We start from the raw sequence: 12540 nt of genomic DNA on the forward strand, positions 1-12540 counted from the left end.
AAACAAGAAAGTGGAGATGTGATAGGCAAGTGATTAAAAGAAAATACAAGTTTTTGGTTTTTCAGAGAAATTGGCCAAAGCTGGTACAGCACAGAAGTTCTTTGTCAGAATACCTATCTGATGTTTCCAGCTGAAATCTTCTTTTTGGTAATCGTTTTCTCTTTTGAATTTGTTATTTTTTATAGCGGTTTATTTAACTGGGGTTTTGCACTGCCCAATTACCAGCTTTTCCTTCCCCTACTGCCCATCAAAGTCTGGCTTTGCTGTAATCCATTTTTATATCTCTATTTGAGAGAGCTTCATCTCTCTGTCAGATCACATCAGGCGGTATGCAGAGAGGCCCCGGCATGGTGCCAATCAGCTGCTACATGATACAGAAAGACTACATCATACCAAAAACTCTGTTATATTGCCAGGCATTTAATACATGCTAGTATAACTGTGCACATTGGGGGGCGAGAGTCTTTGAATGTTACATTGCCTAGCCCCAACCCCTCACCCAAGAGGCCTAAGACCCAACCTGCTCCCACAAGAGAGGTGGTGAGGAACCCTGGAGGCCCCTCTAGGTCTAAGGGAATCCTTTATAAAGACCCCTTGAAAAAGCCTATCACAGGTTCAGGAGTTGTACCAACTTCTGAGGGACTGGTCAACCAGATCCCCTATAGATTTAAAAACAAAGATGTTTCTCAAAGGGTTTGTAGGTCATATAGCTTACAAAGGAAAACCTTTGATTTTACCATTGAACACAGGTCAGGATGTCACCACCAAAATGCTGATGGTCTCTCTAGGATGTCTTTAACCGACTAGAGGTATGAGACTCATCCAGGAGTGGATTAGATCCTCCTGTCCCTTAGTCTGGGGTCGGGGGGCGAGTGTTAGGGACAATTCTCATTTTATGGCTAATTTCCCTTACCTATAGAGTCCCCCAGCAGCTTTGCTTGATTTGAAGGGTTTGTTTCTTTTTACCTGCTAAGAATGAGACTTTTTTTCCCACTCTTAGGCATTTTTGCTATGTGTGTTCTAGGCTATTTTGTGTTTAATGCCTATGGGATCTTTTCTCTCACCCATAGGAACCATCTTTATGCACATGTGTCACACAGCACCCTCTGTGCCGTGACACAGGGGTGTCATAGCGACCCCCAAAACATAGACTCCATACCCTGGCACTGACTACTATCTGACTACAATCTTGAAAGCCTCTGGAGTCTTCCCTTCCCCCCTCAAGCACTCCCTTGTGCACCCTCTTCTCAAGAAACCCTCTTCCGACCCCTCCTGCCCGGCTAACTATCGCCCTATCTCCATCACTCCCTTCCTGGGCAAGCTCCTGGAGAAACTGGCCATCTCCCAGCTTAACCTCCATGCTGAATCTGTTGGTAGTCTTCATGACCATCAATCTGGCTTCAGAGCTGCCAGAAGCACGGAAACTGCTCTCCTGAACATCCGTGAAGACCTGCTCTTGAACCTTGATTCCAACACCCCGTGTGTTCTCATTCTGCTCGATCTCTCCTCTGCCTTTGACACTGTCAACCATGCCATCCTGCTCAACCGTCTCCGGGAAAACCTGGGTATCACTGGTCAGGCTCTGGCATGGTTGACCTCTTTCCTTTCAAATCGACCCTCCCAGGTCCAACTGGGGTCCTTCCTCTCCGACATCTTTTTCTCCACCTGTGGTGTCCCCCAGGCATCTAATCTCTCTCCCTGCCTGTTCAACCAGTATCTGGCACTCCTTGCCCACCGCATCGCCGCTCTCTGCCCTAATTTCCAGTGCTATGCGGACGATACCCAGCTCATTTTCAGGCTACCCTCAGCCTCCCCCTCTCCTTCCCTCATCTCTGACTGTCTGTCTACTATCCAAGAATGGTGTGCCGCCAATGACCTCTGCCTTAATGCCAGTAAGACTGCGATTCTACTCATCGGTACTCCCACTCCCTCCTTCCCTGTAGCTCTCTGGCCTGCCTCCCTTGGCCCCCTCCCTGCTCCTACCTGCAAGGCAAAAAACCTTGGGGTCATCTTCGACTCCACACTCTCCTTCTCTCCTCATATTTCTGACGTCGCCAAGAGGTCACACTACCAGCTGCACCTCCTCAGAGGTATTCTTCCCTTCCTCTCCTTCCCCCAGAAGCTCACTGTCTCCCGAGCCCTGGTTCTCTCGAAGCTGGACTACTGTAACAGCCTCTATCTTAATCTGCCTGCCTCCACTCTCCGCCCTCTGCAACTCATCCAGAACAGAACTGCGAGACTTGTCCTTGGCCTCAAGCCCGGGGACCGTATCTCTCCAGGACTGAAATCTCTACACTGGCTCCCAGTGGCTGCGAGGATAAAGTTCAAAACCCTCTGCATTGTCCACAAGGCCTTCTGGGGCATGGGTCCTAAATACCTTCAACTCTCTCTTCCCAAATATCTTCCTTCCCGAGCCCTTCGCTCATCCGCCTCCAACTCCCTCAGGGTTAGCCGCTTCTCGAAGCAACGAGCTGGGGGTAGATCTCTCTCCGCGGCAGGGGCCTCCCTCTGGAACAGCCTTCCTGCCTCCCTGAAACTTGAGGAGAACCATCTCCGGTTCCGGAAGCACCTCAAAACCTTCCTCTTTGCTTCTGCTTTCCCTCTCCCTCTCCCCTGCTGAACTGCTAATTAATTTTCACTGAAACTGCACTGATCCTGCAACTGGACCACTCTAAACGGCCTCGGTCCTGGGCCCTGCCACTCTCCACTTGCACTGATGCCCTGGAACCCCTTTGCACTGCGGGACTGTCCCTGTATCCCTACAGCCCCCCCCTCCCCCAGCACTTGTTCTGCACTTACCTCACACTTGCCACCAGCTGGCCCTATTTATTTTTTTATTACGTACGCCACTTACCTTGTACTGCACTTTTCCCCCTCCCCTTCCCCTTGCACTTTTTCCCCCTCCCCTACCCCTGCACTTGCGCGATCTGAATGACACCTGGCCTAGTAGGATCGTTGTCTGTCTCCCCTTGTCCCCCCCTCCCTGCCTCGTCGCGCCTTGAAACACTTGTGTATAGGCGCGTTACAAATACCATATCATATCATATCATAAAGTGCAATCCGAGCACGACTTCAAACTTACCGGAACTGGCTAAAATCTGCAAAAATGATCATCGAACAAGAAAAAAGCAAAACAAATGATAGACAGTTGCTTTCAAATAATTCACGCGAAATTTGGGCCATTCTGAACACAGGAAATTCGTGTCACCTACCATCTGTGCTAAATGTAATCGATGCACCCACATGGGAGACTCACTTTGTGAACATACTCAGCACCCCTTTGAGTGAAGTATCGCCCGTTTCATGTGACAACGTGACCCCATGGGATATGGCAATTTTGCAAGATGACATCAAAATTGCAATACGCGCCTTGAAGAATTCACACACCACAGGCCCGGACATGATATCTAACATGATGCTAATACAAAATGAAACGCAATGGTCAGCTTTCATAGAAGTTTTGTTCTGCTCACTATCCTCCACAAGGACCATTCCGGAATCATGGCGTGAAGCCATCATTGTACCCATATACGGGCGGATCCTGACAACTATCGCCCGATTGCCCTGTTAGATACGATAGGCAAGTTATTTGCCTCTTTCCTAAGACAACGACTTGTACAGTGGTCCTTGCGACAAGAAATCTATGACGTTCGTCAGACTGGCTTTACTAAAGGAGTTGGAGTCGAGGTCAACTTACTGATTCTAAATATATTAAAATCAGAAACTTTAAAGGCAAAAAGGAGACTACGTCTGGCATTTATTGATTTGCGAGGTGCGTTCGACAGTGTCAATCATGTCAAGCTCAGGCAGAAAATGTCAAATTGGAATTGCCCTCAAAAGTTGTTACAACCAATTAAGGCACTGCATTCCAATACCTCCATTCGGATTTGATTAAACAACCAAGGAGATCTATCGAGTAAAATCTTTACTGATAAAGGGGTGAAACAGGGATGTCCTCTGGCAGCCAAACTTTTCAAGCTGTTTATTTCTGACCTCCCAAAACACCTGGAAGATGTCAGATGCTTCTCGCCAAAGATAAACAACACTGAAATTCGCTGCATAACATACGCTGACGATCTCGTCCTAATGGATTTTACACAGATCGGTCTTCAACGCCTGATAATAAGCCTGTATGAGTATCTTAACAGAAATGATCTCGAACTAAATACAAGTAAAACAAAGATTGTGACCATTGGGGCCGGGGGTTCCAGAAAAGACAAGTCTTTTTCCTGGAAAATCAATGGAACCTCCTTGAACTCGGTAAATTCCATTCGATATCTTGGAATAACCTTTAACACCTCCATTAATTAACAACATTGGAAGTTGAACCTTACACATCGCATGATTAAATTTAGCATTCAAGTGTCAAAAATAAACACGTAATATGGTACATTTTCACTTGAACCAGTACTCATTTTTTACATCCAAAAGGTTCTACCTGCTATTACATTTGGATCTGAATCAGGCTGGAACATTGAAGCCCAATTTTGGCAGGAACTTGAAGGTTTATTTTGGCGTCGGGTACTGCATTTACCCTCGTACATCTTAATGGTCTCTCTTTGATATGAATTATCAATAAACTCAATACATAGTTGCGTTTTGTGGAAATCACTAATGGTGTTACGAAAGATGAAGCTGAAACCACTGCCTCTGTCATACCAACTCTTTGAACATTGTTCAGACAGTGGGCGACTGAGCCTTCTTGAAGACTGGCAACAGCTACTTGAAGCCACTTTAAATAATGCTGACTTGAACATAGTTGACCTGCTTAGTCAACCTCAGTGTGTAAAAAAGAAATTTGACTGATGGAGTTGGATTCAGAACTATGATCTGCTGAAAACGAAATCTACATTTTTGAGATCGGGAATCGGGATTCAGTCATTATTTCCCTAGCTATTTTCCTTCGAGCATAACAATGGTAAATTCTCTACCACACACACACATTGTATTTTTTACACACAAGAAATCACTCAGAACTAGCTGTGAACATACTTGATCTAAAATCCAATTTGAGAAGTATGTGCACCATGTGTAAAGTTTTAGATCCACATAGTGGTACATGTCTGATATATGTATAAATATAGTTCAAACACATGCACAGTCTCTGTATTATTGCTTAAATATGCCAGAATGACCAGAGTGGATAGCATAAAAGTGGTAGTGTGCCGGTTCATTGCATCAATGCATGACTGCACTCATTCCTAATCGTCTCGAAACCTAGAATTATGATTGACAAATGTAACTTCTGAATTATTGCCACATGATTTTTCCCTCAGTTTACCTCAACCAACCTGTGAACCAACAAGAAGCAGACTGAGGAAAGTAAAAGGATTCAAGTAAGCAGACTTAGACAAAAGTAAAGATAGCTGTGCTATTTATCAATCAAACAAATCGGGACAAGCATTCATTCAGTGGGACTTGGATACGGTCAGATGGGAGACTAATAGAGATTTGCTTTGTGAAAAATAGCACATCTCCTAGCTACTGAAATTACTAAGTTTGGTGTCAACAACAGCACTAATGTCATGCTAATATTATTATTATTGTTTACATGTTTTACTGTGTTTATTGGTTATTGGTTAAATGTAAACGTTTATTGGTTAAATATAAACATATACACATACAAAATAATGATAATACATACGAGTTGAAATTACATAAAATAAAGAATGATTAATTAAAATCACTTTAAGATGAAATGTTGTAATTAAAAAAAATAAGAGAAAAAGCAGGCATGTTTAAATTATTAAGATCTCTTGCCACATATAATACAATGTAAAATTCATGACGACATTTTCCCCAAAACATACGTGCACCCAAAACTGATCAAATTCAAATCATATCCAAGTCTCAGATACCCTTTTTCATAGAATATGTCTAGCAGTCTCAACATTAGACTTGCATAATCTAAAAATCCGTTCTTCAGTGTGGATCCTATACCAAGCACCAATTTTTGACAGTGATTGATTACGCCTAAGGCACATAATGAATCTTCTGACTTTGGAGTTATGCAAGTTCTTTATGTAAGTACAAGGAGAGTCTACTAAGAAGGACTGCCTAATATGTTCTGAATAACTGGTCTCAGAGGACAACCAAGCACAGCTGTAATTTCTGTCCAAAATTGCAGCTTTGTGTTTTATTTCTTTAAACCTAAGAGACAGGTTATCATTAGGGGTACAAGAACATCCAATCTCATTTACAAATTCTGTAGTCTCTTCAAACCAAGAACTTAGTACATTTTGTATAACAGACATATTTCTTTGTTCTAGGAAATAGATGTATATAGAGTTAGGATTATTCCAAGACATAAGGAGTTTTACATAAAATAGGCAAAATTGGCAAAATAATAATCTTTTTTGTTTGGTGAAAAGCGGGCGATGGAAGTTAAGATTACCAACAATGTAAAATAAACCTTTCGGATAGGCACTTTCGCACACCTCCAATAACAATTCAATATGTGCAATCATCATTTCAGACTTTGCATTACAAGGGGAATATACACTTTTATCAATAATAACATTGATTTCTCCTCCCTACTTAACCTCTCCACAATATTGGGCCAGCAAAATCAGATTGCAAATTGGGTAAAAGTTCGTTAACTTCTATGCAGTTAATGGCAACAATAATAAACCCACTGAAATATCAGCCAGTCGAGTGTTTCACAGCTTTCCTTTGAAGCACCACATAACCGTATATAAATAAATCCTGTGTTAACTAAGTTTCCTGTAGCAGCACAATATCTGAAGAAAGTAGATAAGATAACCCCACAGGATTCTCCACAAATAATTTAAAACCTCTAGTCTATGTCTTTCCACAGTCATTCAACCTGATCAGAGATTGAATTGTTTGAACAATGAGGATAAATATTGTTAAGCATGTTTGTCTGTAACATAGTACACATTTTAGTAAAGATATCTTTAATTTCCATTTCAGATAATTTGGCAGACATGTCTCCAGAACTATTTTTCTTTTGTGGTTTAATCAAAGGCTTTATTTCTTTCACAAATTCATAACCTAGTTCTAAGAAGCTAGGCGCCTGAGTCATAATGAATTCAGTCACTATGGGCAAGACAAGATGGATCACAGACCAATTAGTCTCACTAGCTGATTGTTGAATTTCCACAAGTTAAATACATGTGCGCGGCTCCCGGGAGACAGCCTGTTTATATTTTTGGAATCAAATCAGAAAGGGAGAAATTCGATTGCAACAGGACAACTTTTGGGAGGTAACTGAATGACTCAAGGATTCAAAGGCAAAGGAAGATACCTCAAGGAGGTCTGTAATACATGGTTTGGAAAACTAACCAGTATGAAAGGCATTAAACTGGATTATGGGAATAGAACTTTTGACATTGGCCTTGAAAATGACTTAGTGTCGAAACACGTATCGGCTCGTACTAGAAAATAAACTTCAAATACAAAGAACATCTTAAGGCTTATTTGTGAATGACTAAATTGTGCTGTACATAGTTGTACTCTAGAGGCATAGCGTGACTCGCCAGTACCAACAAACAATGTTTCATTAATAGCTTTAACAGATTCGGATCAGTAAGGACCCTGTCTGAGATTTCTTTAGAAGAAGTAGCCTCTATAATTGTTGGTCTCGATGTTGGTTTGAGGAACACTGTTATTGTGCCTCAATAACTGATCTCCAGTGTATTTAAGTCACAATCGAATTGGCAATTCCAATCATTACTGTTTCAGATAGTCGATTTCATTTCTTGCTAGATCTCTTCTTTAAAGTGCGAGTAGCAGTTAGAGCTTGCGTGCAAATCCGATCATTCTTTACTGCGCTGAGTATAATGACGAGTAGCAGGCATAGCTGCGAGCGGGAACTATCTTCCAAGCTGTTTGGCAATTGGCTGGAATAAATAACATGTGTGAAAACACTGTGGCACAACAACAGAGGCTCCAAGGTACAAAAACCTGCAGTCACCTCTAAATTGTCGTTAGCTGATGAAAATAAACGATCCCGCCCGAATGGCTATTTGGCACAAGAAGCATCACAGAAAGTTCCCCAGCCACATCACAGGTAGAGATTATAGGTAAGTGGACTTCCAAAGTAAATGCAACAGGTTAATGCATGGTCCTTATCGTAGTGAAGTGAAAGGCAGGGCAGACTGTGGCAAAACGGGGCGAGCAGGTCCCACAAGGCAAACTTTGCCACTAACCTTGCATTAGCCCAATTAAACTACTACCAAACACTGCCAAACACTAAGCCTCACTTGGCTTTGCTTCACGGTATGGAGCCCATATGTAGGTTCACACTGGAAGATTTCCTTAAAGATACCGTACACCAGAGCTACTGAATTCACCGCCTCTCGTCACCGCCAAATACTTAGCATCACTTTGCTAATATTATTGTATGGCAGCTCTCAAATGTTCTGCCGTTGGTCTGTTAGTATGTTTATCTAACAGTGAAGGAGTTAAATCATTTTTAAAGACCATACATCAATGGAGTTTTAACATGTTATGCCATGCTTCCCTGTTTTAACAATATTGGTGGAACAGTTTCGTGTTTTTCACTTTCTCTCTGAAAAATGTCAGATATTGCTATTCAGATAAAGATGGTATGGCGGTGTTGTAGGTTACCCTCCAAAAATACATAACATTCCAGTGGCAGCTGGTGAATGTTTTAACTGGAGGGGCATAAATATTTCTCCCAGATATACCATAGCGACCGAGCGTATCGATGGAGACCCAACCAACCAAGGGGAATTCCGGGGTGGTTCTCCCACCGAGATATTTATTTAAATAATGTGCTAAAATGGTGCAATGTAGAGCACACTTTTCAAAAAAATTGGGTAAAAAGCCAAACAGTTTGAAATTGGTTTTGTAGGCTAACTCGTGAAAACATCCAATAGATGCAAGTCATTAACAGTGCACAGGAGCATTTCTTCAACACATTTTAATGCTGCCTTTGCCCACAATATGTGACAGCATAAAACATTTTCACAGTGGCTGTGCCCATACATTTCATGCTGACTGCACCATTTTATCTGAGTATTCCCATACAAGAACCTACTCATGTTTGCTTTGTGCATAATGGCAGTAACTATACTGTAAGAAAATATGTCCATGTTTGTTCTGCCACTATATTGCAGTATCCCCACGTAAAAACATACTCCAGTTGGCTTTACCATTAAAACCGCATGCCACAGTATGAAAACATGTCCAAACTGGCTGCAATAATATTGCCAGTCGAGCTACATAATAACGCTTATCATGCTTGCTTTATCAAAAATGCCCAACACAAAACATCATACCACAATAAGAAATGGCTAGACTGGTTGCATAAAAATGCCAGTCTTGCTTCGTAATAACACGTATCATGCTTACTTTAAAAAAGGTGCCAATACAAAATGTCATATCACAATAAGAAATGACTAGACTGGCTGCAATAAAATGCTAGTCTAGCTGGATAATACTTATCATGCTTGCTTTATCTACCATGCCCAGTAAATTGAATTGTCATGCCTGACCCTATTGTGCCAGTGCCTTGAACACAGACATAATCACATTAAACATGAATGTGATTATGTGCGAGTGCGAGGAGCTGGGGGGCCAAGGGGCAAGATGTGTGTCAGGCACCGGGGTCGCAGAGTACAGCTGTGGCTTTTATTACTGGGCATTCCTTCAGCGCCTCACATGCACAGGTAATCATCTATGTGTACATGTGAGGTGCTGGGGGACATAGGGGCCAGGCATGACGTTGCTTGTGAGGCGCTAGGAATCCCAGCGGACTGGGCTGGCATTCTTTCTTGGGCATATCCAGTAAACAATGCCATGCATGTCCCCTGGGCCCCAGTGCCTCAGAAACACACACTGAATGTGATTGCATGTGAGGCACTGGGGGGAGACAGGGGTCAGGCGCAGTATTTTTGGACATCTATCATAGATGTCCAGTAAAAAAATACCATGCCTGTCCCATGGGCCCCACAGTGCCTAGCACATGCACACAATAAATGTGATTATGTGTGTATGCAAGGCACTGAGGGACCACGGGGCAGGCATGGTATTTTGTTCCAAGACATCTATGATAGATGTCCAGGTAAAAAAACATCTCTGTCCCCTGGGCCCCACAGCGCCTCACAGAGGCACACAATCAACATGTTTATGTGTGCATGCAAGGCGGTGGTGCACCCAGGGGGCAGGCATGGTATTTTTTACTAGACATCTGTCATAGATGTCCAGTAAAAAAATGCTATCTCAGTCCTCTGGGCTCCACGGCACCTCAGGAGGAGCGCTGATTTTGGCAGGTTGGGAGGCGGATTGTGCAACAAAAGCATTTTTAAAATATATTTTAAACATGTATTTTCCCTAGACACATCATGAGTAAGTCTTCTTGAAGACACAGCTCCAGCAGAAAAATAACACAGATGCACTGCAACAGCGAGGAATGACTTAACACTCAAGTCTTGATCAAGAGCTAAGCATTTTGCAGCCAAATGTAGCTCTATAAACTGAGGGTATGCTATGAGGTATGGGACAGCAGGTGCGATATTAAGAAAATGTGATAGTCAACGATAGCAATACTAATCCATGGAAATGCCTCTGTGAATTAGAGGCAAAGGCAAGGCTGGGAAATTAATTTAAAAAAGGGACGGGGCAGGAACAAGACAGTAACACAACTGAAAAAAGTGATAATATTATTAAGGCAACTGTTGATCTGAGCGATGAGTGTAAACAGGAAAACAGGCAGATTGGATGTGCCTTCCAACCTTATTCTGCTGTGCCATTCTACATTCTCATGTTGCAGCGGAACACTGGAGACCCAGCAGGATGGCAGTAGTAGGACTTACCTTTGAACCCTTCCACAGGTTGATTGCTTAGGGAATCCATGCATTTTATCTCCTCCTCGCGGATTTCCTTTATGAATCTGCATTCAGGGTGGAAGCCATTGACCTATAGAAATAAAACATGGCATGCCCATAAGAATAAACATTATTGCATATTTGCATACAGCCATATTTATGGTGCAAATAGATCATGCTTCAAATGACTGCTAATAATGCTTGTTGTGGTTGCGATACTGGCAGATAAAATATGTATCAACCGCAACCATGTATGGAGATATGTAATTCGTAACAGACTACAAAAACATACAGATCAGACAATTAAATGACAATGTTAGATATGTGTTGCTGACAAAAAGAGGTATTTCTTGAACAATCAGCCAATTAATGTTTGAAATGTTTCAAGACCTTGACGCTGAGCAGATGCCATGTGCCAAACGCACCCATGCATGGAGATATGTAATTCGTAACAGACTACAAAACATACAGATCAGACAATTAAATGACAATGTTAGATATGTGTTACTGACAAAAAGAGGTATTTCTTGAACAATCAGCCAATTAATGTTTGAAATGTTTCAAGACCCTGACGCTGAGCAGATACCATGTGCCAATGTCTGGGCATTATCGTGACTGACATCACTGTTGGCAGCTCAGGTCATATTGAGACAGGACCTCCTTTCATTTGCGGGGCCCTGAGGCCCCAAACAGCATTTACAAAATGGCAACAGTGCCTCCTGGCAGGAGTATGCAAGAGCCGACATTTAGCCCAATTCACCACAAGCGACACAGCGCCATCCAACTAGCTATGGGATCCTTAATCCCAGTCAGCCATGTCCGGTCCCATTGACCAGAAAACCTTGTCACACCGGAATTTTGGCCACTCCAGTAGTAGCGCAGAATCCAATGGTGTAAGCTTTTTATATTCAAAACACTGCAAACAACTTTGTGAAAATGTTCCAAAGGTGCAGTGACTGCTCGGTGTCCAAAAACCTGCTTCCCCCTTTTCCGGACAAAGTCCACAGTAGGCCCAACTCCCCTAACTCTTCGTGTCTGAGCACCGCCTGCCCCTTCAGGTGTTCCTGGGCTGGGGGAGTGCCGTTTATTTGGGGGAAGCTGAGCCCTCATTGCTACCACCAGTCGCCCCCGCCGCTTAGGCCCCCAAGAGGCGCTGGCCCCGAGAAGAGCGAAGACCCTTCCAGCTTTCCCATGGCTCATTCGGAGTCTGAATGTAGATGTGCAGGAATCACTTATTTTCCAAAGGCTATGGCTAACTATGACATTATTTACAGAAATGTTGGAGCCCCTCTACTGAGAACACGAAGTATTTCCCACTCCGGAGGGTCTACACTTTTTAGCTGACTGTACTTTTCACAGATGAGAAATACACATTTGCATATCAGTATGATCCCACCCATAAAGGCAGTTCACCAGAGAAATGCCAGGCAATTCCCGTTTGAACAAGAGTACCATCTGCAGACCCAGATATGCGTTTCAGCCACAAATCTTTTGTTCTACGTTCTGGCTTTTGGTTGTAGGCTAGTTCCCCAACTCAGCAGCCCTCTGCATATTAAGATATCGCACTGAGTTCAAATCAAAAGTGGGGCAGCCCTACCATGTCCGACAACCCCACTCCATTGACTGTTCAGCATCATCAGTGACATGAGGTTAAGCCTCCCCAAGCACAGTGAGCAAGGGGTCCATTTCTGGAATATCCTGAGTAATTTAGGGCTAATCCCCAGGT

The 12540-nt window shown here is 43.0% G+C and overlaps 1 protein-coding gene across 1 annotated transcript in view; it reads right to left on the minus strand.

Moving 5' to 3' along the window:
• The window catches only part of VIPR2 (vasoactive intestinal peptide receptor 2), a 1176106-nt gene that overhangs the window by 961366 nt on the left and 202200 nt on the right, over positions 1 to 12540 (minus strand). Inside the window, exon 2 of the mRNA XM_069647991.1 lies at positions 10803 to 10905. Within this exon, the coding sequence (XP_069504092.1) occupies positions 10803 to 10905 (103 nt within the window). The remainder of the gene's footprint in view (positions 1 to 10802; positions 10906 to 12540) is intronic.

This window comes from Ambystoma mexicanum, chromosome 2q (genome assembly GCF_040938575.1).
Source record: "Ambystoma mexicanum isolate Mex_15411 chromosome 2q, UKY_AmexF1_1, whole genome shotgun sequence".
Taxonomy (NCBI): domain Eukaryota; kingdom Metazoa; phylum Chordata; class Amphibia; order Caudata; family Ambystomatidae; genus Ambystoma; species Ambystoma mexicanum.